The 19,466-nt window shown below is 32.4% G+C and overlaps 2 protein-coding genes across 3 annotated transcripts in view; both read right to left on the bottom strand.

Annotated features, from left to right (window-relative positions):
* Window positions 1–560: 560 nt before the first annotated feature.
* LOC111513487 (uncharacterized) lies at window positions 561–12,656 on the bottom strand. The gene is made up of 4 exons (XM_074180517.1): window positions 12,437–12,656; window positions 1,200–1,379; window positions 956–1,057; window positions 561–901 (listed from the first exon to the last, which is right to left on the bottom strand). Exons 1-4 carry the CDS (start codon window positions 12,587–12,589, stop codon window positions 752–754), a joined length of 585 nt encoding a protein of 194 aa, XP_074036618.1. The 5' UTR covers window positions 12,590–12,656; the 3' UTR covers window positions 561–751.
* Window positions 12,657–12,760: 104 nt separating this feature from the next.
* LOC111515647 (protein VAC14 homolog) overlaps window positions 12,761–19,466 on the bottom strand; it is a 28,334-nt gene continuing 21,628 nt past the window's right edge. For both annotated transcript variants that reach the window (XM_074180512.1, XM_074180513.1), the window contains exons 11-14: window positions 16,137–16,255; window positions 14,390–14,469; window positions 13,708–13,861; window positions 12,761–13,023 (exon numbers count right to left, since the gene is read on the bottom strand). In XM_074180512.1, the coding sequence (XP_074036613.1) occupies window positions 12,858–13,023; window positions 13,708–13,861; window positions 14,390–14,469; window positions 16,137–16,255 (519 nt within the window). In that variant the 3' untranslated portion in view covers window positions 12,761–12,857. The remainder of the gene's footprint in view (window positions 13,024–13,707; window positions 13,862–14,389; window positions 14,470–16,136; window positions 16,256–19,466) is intronic.

The raw sequence follows: 19,466 nt of genomic DNA, 5'->3' as shown, positions 1-19,466 counted from the left end.
TTATGTTTGTTTTGTAAGGCGTGTGTTGCGACGTTTGATTTATACACTATTGGGTTTATGTATGCCTTTCTGTGCTCATCGTACCTTTGGATCAGTTTTTTCTTGGTTTGGCCTATATAGAATTTGTTGCAGTCCGAGCATTGTGTACTATCCCGTTTTGGTTTTTGCCTTCTTCTTTTTCATAGCTGTTTATTTTTTGTGTTATTTTCGTCATCATCAATGGCTTGAACATCAACATCACACAACGAACATCAACAAAAAACTAACAAACATCTTCAACAACCCATCTACGACAACCCTCAGAAGTCGAAACTTGTGCGAGCTAAGGATTAACGAGGTCTTACCATTTAACGTGTGGTTCCTAACACGGAATTATTCAATGAACAACCAAATCCAAAATAAGGCGGTTCTGTAACCAAATCGTAAACTAAATGGGAATATATAATTCATGAGTAGTAGGATATTATAAACTTATATATACCGTTTTGAAGGTATAAAATGCTCTGAAGAGAAGTCAGCCAAAAGAGGTGCACTATGAAAAAAAAACAAATAAGCGCAGCTTTAAAGAAATTAAACGGAAGATATATTTCAACCTCGGATATATCAGACAACACTGGTAAAATCAGTCTATAATATTTTAGGGTACCAACACAAAAGGTGTCGACTCAAAAATTTATCGCGATAAAACGCGATTGTACACTGATTGTATCTATGGTCAGAAACCTCGATTGTTATCATATTGGTCACTTTTTCAAGCAAAAATAGACTTTCTACCCTCAGGTCGTTCACTGTTACCACCATCAATGGGAGTTACATCCATTTCTTCTTCAACATAGCGGTATAGAAGAAATATTGACCCACAACTTACAACCAAAATTACTCCTCCAGCCATTGCACATGGCTGAAAATAATATGAATGAAATGTTTTCCTTTAAACGTTCAAATAACTACTCACTCCTGGAATCTGATATTCAATCGAAGTCTGGTTGCATTCCTTATACGTGATTACAGAACAAATAATCGTAACAAGTGACAGAAACAACATTACACCTATATCCTGAAATAGAAGAAAGAGTTAGAATATAAAGAATGAAAAGACGAATGAAACACATCTGTTTTTTTAAATGACAGAATGAACTTGTTTATAACAACTACAGACTACAACTACAACAACAGTAAATCAATATGCTTATACTTACTAGATATATCCAGAAACCAGGTCTACTAACTGTACAGCCTATAGAAAATATGAGATACAGGACAATCTGCACGCTCAGAGTTGATAATACAACCACTGGGAATAGGTAAGCATACCAGCTTGGAGTTTTTGGACAAATGTGTTGCCCAAGGAATAATGATACACTGAATAAAAGGACAAGCTGTAACAGAAAACAATATCAGGTGGTTATGAGTTATGAATATGTTAAAAGATGGAAGAGAATGGATTCAATAGACAACTAGAACTACTGAATACTGCATCCTTTGAAACTGAATTGAATGGAACTGATAAATGAAACAATATAAATTACAAATAGTTTTTTCTACATCTGCATAAAAAAATCATGAAATATATCATAATTATTGATAAATTTGATAATCTAATATTGAATGAAAGTCAGACTTTGTGGACTTTTTATTGGTGGTTATGAGTTATGAATATGTTAAAAGATGGAAGAGAATAGATTCAAGAGACAACTAGAACTACTGAATACCGCATCATTTGAAATTGAATTGAATGGAACTGATTAATGAAACAATATAAATTACAAATAGTTTTTTCTACATCTGCATAAAAAATCATAAAATATATTCATAATCATTGATAAATTTGATAATCTAATATTGAATAAAAGTCAGGCTTTGTGGACTTTTTATTGCTCTCGTAAGAAGATATATAAACAAATGATATTTACGATGACATTTTGGAAACATTTGAAAATTGATCTATATACAGGGTGTAATTGAATAAGTCTAAAACATTTAAGGTGATTCCTCATCGAAAAAAAGATAGGATCTTTCATACTTATAAAGAAACTTCATTGGAGCATCCCTTGTTAAGATACAGTCCCTTAAAGGGGGTACATAAAATTTGTATAATAATTTTTTTCGCAAGCACTGAAAAAGTTACAATATTGAAATTGACCTGACGTTTTGTACTACCAAAAAGACACTTAGCCAGTAATTTATTTGGTTTACCCCATAGTTGTAAGGGGTGGAAAACGCAACCCCTAAAATTTATTTCCAATGTAACTTTTTGCCTTATTATTTGTTTACCATTTGAAAAGTATTTCCGATAGCCTGTTTCATTCTCAACAAAAAATGTCTCTTGGGATTTTTGCCCAAAATGAACCAGTTCGCAGTAAAAAATCATTTTACGAACAACTACAGAGATACATCGTCATAAATGCGAACTGGATTTATTGTTATTTTGTAGTTAGTACCTGCATTAAACGATTAAAGGGTAATAAACAAAACTAATTCATTAATAACAAAACACACAAATAGTACATAGTAAATGTTCAATATGTCTACCTTCAGACATTACGCATGCGTCTAGACGTCGGCGCATTGAGCCACGTATTCGCTCAAATATTTCTGGAGTCTCTCTGATTACCCTGCACGCATCGATGATGCGGTTTCTTAAGTCTTCTACATCGCGAACAGGAGTACGATAAACCAAATGCTGTAAATGGTTCCAAATAGAGAAATCGAGAGGATTGAGAACCGGAGATCGAGCGGGCCAGTTCTGTGGTCCTTCTCGACCTATCCACTGATTTGCATATGTTTCAGTTAAATGCTGACGTGCTACTTGACTAAAATGGGCGGGAGCCCCATCATACATAAAAACATATCCCTTCTGACGCCCAAAGGAACTTTCTTCAGTAGTACTGGATGCACTTCTCTTAAACTCCGAGCCACACGTTAAGAGAAAACTGTTGATGGTTAGTTTCGACAATAGCGTGAGGGTTTTCATCAGCCCATATGTAGTAATTATGAAAATTAATAATCTTGTCCCGAGAAAAACTACATTTGTCTGTGAATTATATCGTCTTCAGAAAGTCACAATTTCTCCTAATCATTTCCAGCATCCAATTGCAACATTCAAGACGGTTCGGAAAGTCTTGCGGTAACAGTGTCTGTACTCGTTGCAGATGGTATGGGTATAAGAGTTGTTCGTTTAAAATTCGAAATACCGTCATATGATCAACATTTAGCTGGAAAGCAATCTTTCTAGTACTGATAATAGGTTGTTCTTCGATCAAATTAAGTACTGCTTCCTCAAGCTGTGGTGTTCGTACTTCTCGATGGCGACCACAATCCTGCGTTCTTTTGTCGAATGAACCATATTCTCGTAATCGTTGAGGAAGTCGAGCAAATATTCTATGTGAAGGATGCTGCCGTTGATACATTTCAGCATATCTTCTAGAAGCTTCCCCTGCGACATACCGTAAACGTAATGCATATCAGCCATTTCCTCATTTGTGTATGTCATTTTAATAACAAGCGAATTATTAAAGTAACAAATTAAGAACAGAACAACAACACACAATTAGTATTAATTCATTAATTCAATTTCGAAAATTCACAAACTGACAGCGTCATACCAATTTAATTGTCACTATCGCTAATAGCGACCTACTAGATAGATTAGTTTCGTATTTTCGCATTTGTGACGATGTATCGCTGTAGTTGTTCCTAAAATAATTTTTTGCTGCGAACTGGCTCATTTTGGGCCAAAATCCCAAGAGACAGTTTGTGTTTAGAATGAAACAGGCTATCGGAAATACATTTTTAAATGGTAAACAAATGATAAAACAAAAAGTTACATTGGAAATAAATTTTAGGGGTTGCGTTTTCCACCCCTTACAACTATGGGGTAAACCAAATAAATTTCTGGCTAAGTGTCTTTTTGGTAGTACAAAACGTCAGGTTAATTTCAATATTGTAACTTTTTTAGTGCTTGTGAAAAAAATTGTTATACAAATTTCATGTATCCCCTTTAAGGGGCTGTATCTTAACAAGGGATGCTCCAATGGAATTTCTTTATATGAAAGATCCTATCTTTTTTTCGATGAGGAATCACTTCCTCAAATGTTTTACACTTATTCAGTTACACCCGACTAGAATAGAGTGTGGCAAATGCTCTGCAATGCACGAGCATCTTCAAGAATCAAACCACACGATAAATTAAGATGACCTCAAAATCCTACATATATGTAATAATATATGTAGGATATATATATATATATATATATATATATATATATATATATATATATATATATATATTCGTATAATTTCCTGGACTCGGATGTCACGCAGGTAGCTATAGCTGCCTCCGTGCTGATTTTGATAGTTTTCTTGTAAACACGAGATCTATCAACTGAAACCACAAATGTGCGGTTGGCTCCTGCTGGTGGCTCCGTGCATTTGTATTTCTATCTTTTGGTAACCAAGTGTTGCCCATCCTTACACTTGGCTGCACCATACTGATGATGGGCCAAAAGCCCGAAACACGTGTCTATGGTTTGCCACTTTCTTGAGTGCTATGTCCGATATTAACTTCTGTTTCTATATCAAGACACTCAATAACTTTCATATTCGTATTATTTCCTGGACCCAGATGTCACGCAGGTAGCTATAGCTGCCTCCGTGGTGATTTTTATAGTTTTCTTGTAAACACAAGATCTATCAACTGAAACCACAAATGTGCGGTTAGCTCCTGCTGGTGGCTCCGTGCATTTGTATTTCTATCTTTTGGTAACCAAGTGTTGCCTATCCTTACACTTGGCTGCACCATACTGATGTTGGCCAAAAGCCTGAAACACGTGTCTATGGTTTGCCACTTTCTTGAGTGCTATGTCCGATATTAACTTCTGTTTCTATATCAAGACACTCAATAACTTTCATATTCGTATAATTTCCTGGACCCAGATGTCACGCAGGTAGCTATAGCTGCCTCCGTGGTGATTTTGATAGTTTTCTTGTAAACACAAGATCTATCAACTGAAACCACAAATGTGCGGTTGGCTCCTGCTGGTGGCTCCGTGCATTTGTATTTCTATCTTTTGGTAACCAAGTGTTGCCCATCCTTACACTTGGCTGCACCATACTGATGATGGGCCAAAAGCCCGAAACACGTGTCTATGGTTTGCCACTTTCTTGAGTGCTATGTCCGATATTAACTTCTGTTTCTATATCAAGACACTCAATAACTTTCATATTCGTATATATATATATATATATATATATATATATATATATATATATATATATATATATATATATATGTATATATATATATATATATATATATATATATATATATATATATATATGTATATATATATATATATATATATATATATATATATATATATATATATATATATATATATATATATATACTGTTATGTTTTTTTTCTACTCCAATATTTCCAATTGATATTATGGTAAGTTCAATTGTCTGCTTTCCACTATATATTTTTATTTATAATTGAATCTATATGTATTTTAATAAGTTTGATTTATCAATTCTCAATTTTGAATCAATTTTCAAACTTCCAAAAATTGTACGTGCTTCTCTTTCCAGCGTTGATCATCGACTCCTTTGGCTTCCCCTTTCAACAAACTCCCCATCTCCTTGGCAACCAATTTTCGAAAATTCTAGATACTGTCAAAACCTTCTGATTTGTAAATTTTGGCACTTCACTCAAACTACATTTAGTTTATTTACCATTTGTACTCATATACAAACTCTAATATCTAATATTTACAATATTGGTTGTTTTATAACAATTCATGTTCTGTATTTTACAAAATTAATTTTTGAAATTTGCATTTGGCAAAATTCATGAGCTCCTCTCCAATTCTCTCACCTAGTAGGCTAGACAATATTTTAGCTACATGGTTTTTTCATATACTGAGTGTTTTTCCTTTCACAAATTGAAACTCTTTCAAAATATTGATTTGGATAATTTGAATAAATTGTAATGTTGTTTTGTTTTCTAATATTGATCTAAATGGTTTTATTAATTTGGTTTTTGTGTTTCAGGAAAATATATATCTGGTGACTGATCTTTTCAATACTGGATTGTGACATTTGAATTTCAATGAAAACCAACTAAGGAATGATTTAGTTGTTACATTGTGTGCGTAACCATTTTACTGAGAACAAAAGATAAGAAATTTCTAACTGAGGTAACGTATCTAACCTATATTTTGAATGAACAAACTTATCAACTAGTCTCATTGGTCAAGATTCTTATAAACAATAAATATCATAACAATATATATATATATATATATATATATATATATATATATATATATATATATATATATATATATATATATATATATATATATATTTTGGGAAATACAGTAAGGACAAATTTTTAGTTACTGGTGAGCTACTGTATGAACTCGTCATAAGCCAGTCTCGATGTTGGGTAAATTTTATTTCTTCTGAAACTTTCAGCACGACAAATTATAGAATTGATAACTTCACCGTATGTTATTGAAACTGTAGCCATTTCTTATGAAGAGTTTGGGTCTTGAAATACCCAGGACCGATATTTTTGCTTTTTTAAGTAAGATTTCATTGTAAGATTTCCACTAAACACATCGAGAAACCGCAACACGTTTGTCACTATACAATAGTTTCATCATTGAATTTACAATTTACTAAACCAGTTACAGTGGTTTTATCGGTCCTTACAAATCAGTCACCTGATCAAAAACACTCTTGTGAAATTCAACTTTGAATATTTTCATAGATGAAACTTTGGAACGGACTGCAAGGGTATACACAATACGTTGAGTATCTAGACCAGAAATTACGAAAAAAAATCTAGTGGGCCAGATGCTATACAATGAAATCTCATCAGAGAAGTAGTTGAATCTCTGATTGATCCACTCATGTATTTAAATGATTCATAATTTGAGGAGAGATATTTCCCAAATGAATTAAAAACAGCTGCGGTTGTACCGATACATAAGAAATTGAAATGATATCTCAAATTATCGACCAGTAGCATTATTATCGGTCTTTTCAAAAATAACTGAAAAGGTACATTGTAATAGATTTGATAATAGATCTTGACAAATTCAAAATCATAACTCCACATCAGTTTGGTTTTGTAAAAGGCAGAAGAACACAAGATGGTCTAGTCTCCTTCTCAGACCAGTAGGTACATTTTTTTGACTATTCACGGACATTTACAGAAGCGCAGAAGGGCCACATATTTTTATTATTTGTTTCTTGGAAATTACGACTTTGAATTTCAAAATTTCGACTTACATCTCGAAATTTCGACTTTAATCTCGAATTTTCGAAATTACGACTTTAAACTCGAAATTTCGACTTTAATCTCGAAATTTCGACTTTAATCTCGAAATTTCGACTTTAATCTCGAAATTTCGACTTTTATCTCGAAATTTCGACTTTAATCTCGTAATTTCGAAATTACGACTTTAAACTCGAAATTTCGACTTTATACTCAAAATTTCAACTTTAATCTCGAAATTTCGACTTTAATCTCGAAATTTCGACTTTAATCTCAAAATCTCGAAATTTCGAGATTAAAGTCAAAATTTCGAGATTAAAGTCAAAATTTCGAGATTCAAAGTCGTAATTTCCAAGAAACAAATAATAAAAAATGTAGCTCTTTTGCGCTTCCGTAGGCATTCGATATTACAGACCACAAGCTGTTGGCTAAGAAACTGAATTGGTTTGGTATCAGGAGCTTGTCACTTCAATGTATTATTTCCTATCTTTCTTATAGAAATCAGTTTGTGCAAATAAATATGGAAACGGGAAGTAGTCTGTCAGATCCCCTCGCAGTCGAAAGTGGCGTATCATAAAGTAGTATCTTGGGCCCAATATTATTTATAATTTATACAGTTTAGACCAATAGGTCAATCAACTGAATATAGCTTATTGTGATGAGTCGATAACCTAGGACAAATGGATGAAACAAAATTTTTTGGCATATGGCTCAACTAGTATTTTTCACGGAAAAACCATATTTTAAGACTTGAAAAATATCTTTTCAGCGATACTAGATTTTTCTGGTCTTCGAAATCGGACATGTGCTGCGTGTTCTTTGAGACGGGTTTTAATGACTCTCTTAGTCTGAACGATATATTTTTTGTCTGGTTCTCACAGCTTATTTCATATATCCCCGACTTCTCCTTATCATGTCTTCAGGAATACTCAACATTTGTTGAAGTAAACAAGAAGTTATGAAGGCTACTTTCACTTTCAGATTTTAAAAAATACGATCAAATCCGTTGGTGTATCTTCGTTTATAAGGAAGGACAATACACTTTGAATCCATATCTTTTAGAAAAGTCGAATATCTACGTCTTCTTCAAATTTACGCTTCCTATTTTACTCAACCACTATATTTGAAGAATGTCCCTTGCTTTCAGCTATGTTCTTGATAACATTTCCTCAATATAGTCCGTTACGTTACGTTTCCCTTACTCAAGAAGAACGTAACAAGCCTATGGACAAGAAAGTTTAAACTTATCATTTTGTGTTGTGGACAATGGTGTGAGTTATCAGAAAATATATCTAAAAGTACTGGTATACTTCCTGTAGACATCAAATTCTAGACCCTGGTTACGTCTAATCGCTTAGACATCCAAGAATGGTAACTCCTCGTTGTTTTCAATTTTATATATCAACTCAATATTTGGGGATCTGTTAAGCGTTTAAACAATGTCCTTTACATTTGATTTCTTTGTATTAAAAATCGCAAATACATCGTCTACATATTGGATCCAAGATCGTGGAAAGTAACGTAAGTCATCTTTTGCTTCCAATTCAAATCTGTTCGTGAATAGATTAGCTATGAAGGTGGTTAGTGAATTAACCATGCTGTCTGAAGAAACAGTTGTTGAACTGGAAGCAATTCTGTTTCATGCAGATTTCGGTTAATTATATGTAGTCTTTGATTACTTCTCTACTAAGACTTCACATTCTTAGCCTTCTCTATAAAATCGTGTGAATTAACATCCAACACGGAACCTGTAACAAGACTGATGGAACGGGTGTCATGAGAAGATGGGAGAATAAACGCAATAAGCCCAAGAGGCTGCAGTGTTTTCTGGAGACTTGGACTAAATGGACAAGTCAGACAGCCCCCAAGGGACCAAAAAAACCTGAGTAAATATGTAATAACTACGGCCAACGATTTTATTTTTTTATCTGATCAATACCGTAGACTGCTGAGGTGAGTGGTGTGAAGACTGCTACCTAGGACCTTCCGATTTATTTTTTAGTTTTTAGTACATTTTTCAATAAAACCGTTCAACATGGAAATTTCTTTTACTAATTTTATTTTCAAGGTTTTAGTTTCTAATTTTCAACCTAATTCCACACAGTTCTCGGCACGTTTTAACCTTTTACCTTAACTTGGGTGGTGTATCGCTAACGACGTATCATTTTAGCCACCCCAACGCCACAGTTCTCAACACGATACAAAATTTTGACTTGGGTGAAAGATCCATGCTTGTAGCCCAATTCTGAGTTGACAAAGTTCTTTGTATAGGTTATATTGGATTTGCATCTTTTTCATAGTGTACTGTTATAGTACTAGTCAAACCTTGTCATTTAATACCCATATTGAGGTAGTTGTGAAAAAATATGTAATCCGCCATTTTGTAGCTGCAGTCATTTTGAATATGAATCTTTTTCAATATGTACTACTATTCTACTAGTCAAGCCCTGTCATTTGATACCCATATTGAAGAAGTTGTGAAAAATATGTAATCCGCCATGTTGTAGCTGCCGTCATCTTGGATCTACCAGATCAATTTGTCAACAGAAAGATGGTCAAACTTCAATTACTAAATTTGACCCAAACAAATAAACAAACAAACAGGGCAAGCTAAATAAAACCGTTTAAAAAGAGTTGCTTGCAACGAAATTACTTAAGAAAAATTTATAAACAGACTTCATCAAACAGATTTAGAAAGAGAATGAGATTTGAATATTTTTTCTTGTAATTATGATATATAAAACCGCTAGTTACTTTGGAAAGGCCGATTCAATTTCCAAAAATGAACCAGTGTTGGATAGAGAAATGAAACATATATTAAATGAATTATCACAAGACCCCTCCATAGGTTAGGTCTAAAGTGAGTGGGTCTATTCGACCCTCCACCGCAACCCGCAAGGGTTTATTGTGGCTCACACCTATTCACACTCGACCAAATAAACCCAGCTTCTTAACGAAGCCGATTAGTTTGTATGGTAAGTGGTCTTTCAGGTCAGATGGTAAGAGTACGGCTCTGCCGAACTCTAAAAACCTGATTCAGTCCCCAGCGGGGCAGGCACAAAGTATGTGCTCTTGCTGTTTCATCATTTACCAAACAGAGGCGACACACGTCTTCCGACAGTTCGAGTCTCTGCATATGATGATTCAAATGACAGTGACCTGTAAGAAGGCCTGTTAGACATCGTAGTTCATTCATACTTTAGTCCAACAACTTTTGGTATCAAGCTTCGAATGGTGAATAAACGCCTTGGAGTGAGCCAATCCTGGAAGATTCTGCCAGAAGTCCATAAATCTTATTGCCATCCAGGTGTTCAATGTTTGTTTGGCAAAGCCTAAAGCGATGCCAATGACAGGTTCTGGTCCGATGAAGCTGCTTGCAGCACCCTTCTTTGCAAGGGAGTCAGCAGCCTCATTGCCTTCCAGGCCAGTATGGCCAGGTATCCAGACCAGATACAATCTGTTAAGTATTCCTATCGAGGAGAGTCGTTTTTTGGCAATTTGCTACCAATTTAGACGTTGCTCGGTAGGAGCCAATAGATTCCAACGCCGCTTGACTGTCCGAGAATATTTTCATTGACTTGTGTATGAGGTTGGATTCTTCCAATCTTTCCGCACATAATTCAATAGCGTAAATTTGCGCTTGAAAGACCCCCCACATCATTTGGAAAGAAAGTAACACCCTCTTGGTGATGAGTGAATCAACTGTATTGTTTTTATTATCAAAAAGTACTGAAACTGATCCATTTTTTCCTTTTCTATTTTGTTCTATCCAAAAGTTTATTTATGTTCGCACTGTATGAAACAAAATTAAAGTTTGATTAAAATGAACTCTTGTAATACTCCTCTTTACGGAACAAATCAAGGGAAAACCAGTTATTTGAAACTTCATTGTATTGAATTGTATTATTCACTATAGATTATAAAATTTCAAGAATTTAATCCTATTTGAAAACCCAATCCCTCAAGGAGTAAATTTTATTTGTTACAGTTTGAACTACATATTAAAACTGATTTTTATTATACTTGCTATGATGGTTTCTCGATTTTTTTAAATTTCAAAGTGCCTCAAATACCTGACCCATTTTTGTCATCAGTTCTTGAAATAATACCTGTGCTCTGAGCACACTTCTGTTGAAGTAACAATACGATATTTGTTGGTTTAACAATTCTACAATACCTTTGAAGATCATTTGAAAAAGTATTTATATTTTTTGTCATGGCCTTTCAAGAATGTCTGTATGATAATATTCGTTTTTTCTCTTCATAACCAAAAAAATAACTGAAATTTCTTTAAATTTTTTTTATTAAATAAAAGTTCAATGAAAGCATTGCGTTTCTAAAGCTTAATAGTATACCTATAATTTACCCCGTTTAATTATCACTTACCTTATGTAGATCGGCCAGTCAGTGAAAAGTCAAAAGTTTGACACTTTATTGTTCAAAATTGAAAATGAAATAACTAATGTATGTTAAATTAATTTTTATAGGATTCAGTAATTTATTTTGAGAAAATAAAAACAATTGAATGTTATAATGTTAGATCTCAGTCGTAAGAACCAGTTGAAAACTTACCTTTTGACTTTTAGAAAGTAAAGAGTACATATGAAGTGAAAAAAATTTTAGACAAATATAACTCTAATACTGATACAATTTCACTATAATTTTTTGTAGTATCCACATTTGTTTTTAATGATTTCTTGGAAAAACCTTTTCTAGTTTTGGGATTATTTTTGAGTTACTCTTTCAAGTATACAAAGATTTCAGAGAACTAGCAAGAAATCAGTTATGTGATAATTGTTAGATTTATTTATATGTCATCGGTCTCTGAAATCATAATTTCAACTGTGTAAGGGTCAAACAAATTGCAAAACTGTAACTCGTTAGTTGCCTATAATGCTTTTTATTTACTGCCGTCTATTCAATGAGTCGCTGTCAACGCAAAACAGTTGGTTTTTAACTATTCGTTAATGCAAAATTAAAAAAAACTAATTTTCTAGAAGAGTGATACGAATGCTTATTGAAATTAAGGAACTGTCTCACAACTTCGCCAATATCAGAACTTTGAATTTATAGAGATCAAGAAGAAATAAAGTGAGTCACTCATATGTAATAATCAGAACTTCAGAATTGATAGATGAAGAACTTACCACTCCAATCAACTGTATTATCCCCGTAATTGTCGTCGGAAACTTTCCTCCTTCTAATTTATCTCTAACAAGTTCATCGTAGGTGTTTGTCACTGCAGATATGTTATTGAGAAATAAATGAGATTTTCTGCGTCCAATAGCTTGTTCAGCCATTTTGGGAATCGTTTTTCAAGAACTTCACATGAATATAGAGACCAATCACGAAAAAAGATTTTCAAGATTAAAGTAAATACAGCAGTATCTTATCTACATGATTTATCAAGGATTCTACTAACTGAACAGAAATCAATATAATGAGATGATTAGAATTATCAATAAAACGGCTTGTTTCAATAAATTAATATATATATTTTTATAGTTGGAATGTATAAGTATCAATTGTATTTGTTGTAAGTGAAATAGAACTATATAATCGGTACTTTTATATATCTGGAAGGTTAATGTCCCTTTCTAAAGATGAAATCTCTTTGGTTCGTTGTGTTTTTTTATATTCTTTGTGTTTCTCTTGGATCTGAATGAAATGTTTCAGAAGCTGTTGAAAATCTATTAGTGAATTTTCATATTCAGATTTCTTTCCCACGGTTTTACTGTAACAATATAAAATTATTAAATACAAATAAACCACGTAGAATAACTACATATTGGACTTTAAACTTTCATTACACAATGAAAAAGATCTCATAAGAATTTGATTATACTATATTATGTTCATTATTCAGAAAAATAGAGAACTGCAGTTTGTTCAACAATAATTTTACAAAACTTGACACTACTGGAAATGTTGACTATCATAGATGGAGAATGAAATGAAAAAAAAATGCTCACAGCTTTTCAGGTGATTGCTACACTTCATCAAAATCACTGGGTACATTTTTTATATGAGGTAATAAATAACTTTATTTGTAGAATTATAAAGTGGTCACATGTATATGATATTCAGTCTCATAACAAAATATCAGAATATTTGTATTTACAAGTATTTCAGTAGATAACAAATTTTTGGGACCATCAGTTTCATTGTGAACGTTGGTTCGGTCCCAACTGTAGGACGATCGATGTTCACTATATATAGTTCGACTTCGACTCTTGCTAGGAATCACACGTTAAAAGGTGAGACCTCATTAATCCGTAACCTACACGTTTCAAGTTGAGGGTTGTCGTTCGTAAGGGAGCAATAGCTGGTTAACGAATGAACACAAATATATGATATAATACAGAGAAAAATATTTCTATTTTTCTTCCAAATAAAAAATAAATTAATTTTTACTTACTTGTCATCACAGTAAATATGCAAGCTTGGAATACATCCTAATCTTGTTTTGAGTGTGGTGAACGCTTCTGTTTGGGGCAATAACATTAACAAACCATACAGAGCTCTTATTAAGTTTTTATCACAAGGTACTTCCAATAAATCTAACCTCAGATCTGAAAAAGTTTTTTGATAAATTGAATTCTTGTAGTCACAAGATTATATGGCATATCAGGTGATGAAAAATGATTGTATTTCAATTGTTTATGACGTTAGTAATTTGTTAAGTTCACTGTGTCCAATGTTTTAATGATAAAATAATTGCATACTACTTCAGCCAGAATCCTTTACATTTTTCTAGACATTCAGATGAAAGTCAGATAAAACTTACTGATATAACTTTCTGAAATGACATTTTTCATTTCGTTTTTCTGGAAAATAATAGAAGTGATATTTTTCAAATTTGAATTTTAAGTATATTTTTTCAACAGGAAATGCCAAAAATATCATGATTTCATTCAAAATGAATAATGATATGGCCGTTATGTACGCCACTGAAACAGAAGTCAAATAACATATTATCACTTCGAACGTATCTTTTGACAAAACTAGCCATATTCAGTTCGGAACTGCACAATTATTTCATTGTCACGGAATTCAAAAAATATGCCACAGAATACAAATATACTAAAAAAGGTACTTACATGCAAAAACAGGAGATTCAATAAGTTGTACTAATTTGTCTATTTCCATTAAAAAATCTACTGTAACCTCCAAGTTACCACTGTATAAATAATAAGGAAAATTATCACCCAAGTATAACAAAAATATAAGTGAATAGATTTCATTACAGTAGGATTAATTGTCAGGTACTAAATAATGAAAGTGTAATACAATTGTTTATGAATTTGAATATTTTTAGATATCTCACATTCAAAAAAAAATTATCAGCATTCATATCAAGAATTCATTTAAAAATTTCGAATATAGAGAGTATCCTACCCATGCATATTTCTCAACAACTACAAAAAAATCGAAAATTATTTTTGTTATAGTTAATGAATACCCCCAAGTTTTTTATTCAAAAGGTGTCTATTTATAAATTATAGAAATGCATGTGAAAATGGTTAAATTTTAATTCAGTTGGTTTTAAAAATGTAGTGCTAGAGGTATGTATGAGTATTTAAGTGAGGTATGTAGCCGAAGGCTACCTGTAGCCGAAGGTTACCTGTAGCCAAAGGCTACATACCTCACTTAAATTAGTGACAAGTTATTTTTAAGAGAAGAGTATCTCTGTTAAATTCCTAGTCAGTAAATCGGAGTCGTTACATTAATCGTATTTAAAGTAATGACAGTTAGCAAAATTAAGTACTTTGTGACACTGTTAATCAATGATATCATAAAATAGAACTTTTGATTTATATCTTGGTTCTTTAATTAATGAACTTTTCAAAGACGATGTACAAAAAATAAAAGATTCGAGAGAAATGCAAATATAATCAAAAAAAAGAAATGATAATTTCAATAGTTTGGTTGATTCAGAGTTGTTCGGGTTTTATTTCCCAAAAAATAATGTGAAACTGCCATTATTGCCTGTTTTAGAAACTCAACATCTTTATGAAAAAAATGCAACCTCTTATTTTCTCTTCCATATTCGACTATGAAACTGTGCACTGAGCTGTTACAGATCAGCGAACTGGTGAGTCAAATCAAACACGAAGAAAACTGCGGTGATCAGACTCATAAGTATTGAATTAATTTGAGTGAAAACCTGTCTGTCCAGTTGAAAACATTAACTTTCAATTAAGCAGTGAAATACTGAAATCGGCTTTATTGACCTAAGAAAAAATGTTGATGCTGAGAACAATTTATAACATAGATAGGATGAGCAATGACATTATACACTTATGATGCACCGTTTGGAACCTTTGGTGTAATAAAGAATATTACTGGACTTTTTTCCCAACACCCAACGTTATTTTTAACACCTCGACACGTATTTCGATCACCAAGTGATTATTTTCAAGAGGAAGATTAAACTGTATAATCTTCCTCTTGAAGATGATCACTTGGTGATCGAAACACGTGTTGAGGTGTCAAAAATAACGATTTGGTGTTGGAAAAAAACTCCAGTATTAATAATGAAATTATATGATCATCATCATAAATCACTGTTAAAACTAGTTGGATTGGATTGTAAAGCAGTCCTAAATGTTAAAATGAATAAAACTATAATTGAATCTCAGGGCACATCTGCAATATCATCACATTTTTTGAAGGAATACTTTAACAACTTTCATTTGAATAATAATCGGTGTAACTAGTAGTAAAAAAGTATGTCCTTAAATGAATACTGTACCTGAAAAATTTGGCGAGTTTAGATATGCGGTAGAATATTTAGAAGATGAAGATTAATGTAACCAAAAATTAGAAATCATGAATAAAGGATACAACAGTTTTATCAAATCACAAACATGACCATAGCTTTGGGTAAGTAAACATAATGCAACAGTGGCAACGGGATTGTGGCACCAGGTTTCGTACAAACAACAAAACAGTGAACGGCTCTCCTACAAAAAATATACATTTTCATAAATGGCACTATGAGTAAACATCTAGAATAGAATCCAGCTCCGAAATCATCATAAATTACTAATAACATATATACGTCCAATCACCCAATTATCAAACAGGTTTTTATACTCAACCGATAAAAATACTAATAGAATTTATTCATCAATCAAGGATTATACAAGGTATCACGCATACACACGTGTATAGAACTCATCAGACTAGTCAAAAAAAAAACTAATCTACAAATAAATTAACATAGTGTAAAATATACATACACTAGTCAGTTTCACAATAGTAAGGTATCAGGAAATATAAAATTCTTCAACATTATAAAATACTTTCTCAAGAAGAAAATTTCTCAATTTATTTTTGAATAGAATATCATTCAGATTCACATCAATTATATCTCTAATCTATTGAAACTTTTGATCCCAATATCCTTTGGTGAATTTTCACTGACAACTTTGCATAGGGTTTCTTTAATCCTAATATTATACATATGAGTGTCCCCATTTTGGTTTCTTTTAATATACATAATCATCCCAAGAATATACAAACATCAAAGGGTTAAAAATTGGAGATTCTTGAATAAAGGCTTACATATTGTAGTTGGATGAGCATGACGCATTGTTCTTATTATCCTCTTTTGAGATACAGATGCCCGTTCAAAGTAACAAGAGTCAAAAAGACCACGCCATATACAGAGTAGACCGAACCATCCCAAAACTTAATAATTTCAAGTTGTCTGCTGATACAGTATCTCGAAACAGTTTTTATTATATATCATGTAGTGCTTATGTTTGAACATACCGTGTTTAAGTATGCTTCCCATGTTAACTTACCTAATCTTACCTAACTTAACCTAAATAAAATGGCATAAAATTGCAAACTGACCGGTAGGGGGGGGAATACATAAAGTTCCAAGTTGAAACCTATTTGGAATCGCATTCCTTGGACAAAAGTTAAAATGACGTCAAATTCATACATTTTTCTCATAAAATCACCTTCCATAATTGTTAGAAATTATATCAACCACAGAAGAAAGTTGGGAAATACTGTGCAGCATCTCTTTCATAATTTGAATCAGTCTTAAGAATTCATTTCTGAACAGAAATGTATTATTCACTTTTCGTAACCTATCCAAATAAAAATGCGATATAATGTTCCAGGAAAAATAGGGGTGAGAACTGATTTCAAATCATTAAAACTGAAAGACATTTTTTATCGAGAACCCAGTTTCTATTGACTTATGTCAAAAGAAATATAGCTATTTAAAAATTTTTTGTTTTCAAAATGGAAAACGATTGTTTTTATAAACGTCCACCACTAAAGAAAGCTGAGTATAGATTTTTTTTCAATCGATTATTGAATTTGTAGGCAAAATTTATGAATACGACTAATTTAACTCTTCGGTGGTTTATGTAAGCAGTAATTTTTCGGAGGTGTAGTTTTTGAAAGTAATTTTTCGGGGTGAACTTTTCAGTTTACACTTTATTACACTTCAACAGGTTCTATATTAATTTTTCAGATTGTGGAAGGTAATAAACCTGAAAAACAGTAAATATAATATATAAAGCGATCCGTTAATATTTTGAGCAAGTTACTATTATTTCGACTAAAATCAAAACAATTTGTTCAGATTTCAAAATATAAATAATCATTGTAAAAATTATCAGGGTTCTCAAATAAAAAAACGATTCTCATTTTAATACATTTTATTTCTAATAGTCCAAAAATTCAGGTTGCCCTCGCTGCAAATAACTGACATTCAAGTACATTTATTGTTGTGTATGTTTGTGTGTTTCAATAATGCGTGCTTTCTCGATTATAGTTTTTTTCACAGTTATCTGACACAATACTGATAACGCTAAGAAATCGCAGTTGAATAACAAGATAATTCTGAATGTTGATTGATATAATCAATGTTTCAAAATATAAAAGTAATATACTTCTATCAAAAGTCACCATGTACGCAAAAAGTGCATAGCTTTTAAAATGAAGGATATGAGAAGAATGTCATATTCAGGCAAATATAAACTGACCCATATTGCAGATAATAATAGAGATTATTGAGAAAGATCCGATGTACACTGTAGTTCTCTTCTTGGACATATCTATGTAGATATGTCCAAGATGTAAACAGTACTGTATGCATTTGCAGACATTTAGACTTCCATGGCCACCTTTTGAAATTGCTTATTGTTAGGAGTGTTCAAGCCGTCTTCTATTATAATTTCTTACGTTTCGCTGGCGCGAGTGGCTGGTATCTTCAGAGGTCTATATTATTGCTTAGAGAGGTACACCGGCCCGTTTGTGGAAGCAGGCTATATTGCATTTTGTAAATAATTGGTGATTTGTAAAATTATGTATTGTAATTTCTGCATTCTCTGGTTTTAATTTGCAAGCTGGAGTTCCCTGGTATCATCGCTTTGACGAACTTACCTTGTGTATAACAAAAAAATCAATATCGGGATCATCATTGAAGGTACATCTTTATTTGAATCAATTTTTGAATGATTTTCTTTTCATAATTAATATACAACGTGACTCACGGTCGATGGTAGGTTAGACGTTTCTGGAAAACGCAAAGCATGATTTTTCTGAAAATTTCACCTCTCACATTTCCTTACCTGTTGTAACGATCTAAAATATTCTCAGCACTGCGGCGTTGCCACTTCTATCAAAAAGTCCTAGCAATTATATTTTTTTAAATGGAACACCCCGTATATTAATACATTTTTGGAATCGCTCTAGTATTTTAATACTTTTTTGTTAATAATGTCCTATACCTAACTCTATCTGTTTTCGAGATGAAAAATAAATTGTGCAAATATGGTCCAAAGCATAGCCTTAATTGAACTTAAGTACATCAGTACTCTCAATTCATGAAAAGTTGATATTTTGATGATAGTTTGGGCAAACTCGAAATATTCAAATAACACCAAGAAACGACTCCATATCATACAGGGTGTGCTAAAATTACTATTATTTCCATTGTGCATAAAAGTAGTCGAAAGTTCATGTTTTCAAATAAAACCCCCTGTATATTACTCGATAAATTGAAAGATGGTGAAAAATGCTTCAAGATGATATACATGTCCCTATACCTAAATCGATAAGTTTTCTTAATAAAGCCGTTTATGTGGAAAAATAGTTATTCACGTTTTACCTACAAGTGTTGAAAGTGGCATTTTATTTTGTGAGTGG

The sequence above is a fragment of the Leptinotarsa decemlineata genome, unplaced genomic scaffold, assembly GCF_025532065.1.
Source record: "Leptinotarsa decemlineata unplaced genomic scaffold, Ldec_3_MD MMD2_tig00026299_RagTag_RagTag, whole genome shotgun sequence".
Taxonomy (NCBI): Eukaryota; Metazoa; Arthropoda; class Insecta; order Coleoptera; family Chrysomelidae; genus Leptinotarsa; species Leptinotarsa decemlineata.
This window is presented reverse-complemented; position numbering and strand designations above follow the sequence as displayed.

Excerpts from the sequence above, each read along its gene's own strand:
- LOC111513487 (XM_074180517.1), bottom strand. The coding sequence starts at position 12,589 with ATGGCTGAACAAGCTATTGGACGCAGAAAATCTCATTTATTTCTCAAT. Across the intron at positions 1,380-12,436 it reads TAATACAGTTGATTGGAGTG|CTTGTCCTTTTATTCAGTGT; the intron begins GTAAGTTCTTCA and ends TTTCTGTTACAG. Across the intron at positions 1,058-1,199 it reads CTGGTTTCTGGATATATCTA|GATATAGGTGTAATGTTGTT; the intron begins GTAAGTATAAGC and ends CTTCTATTTCAG.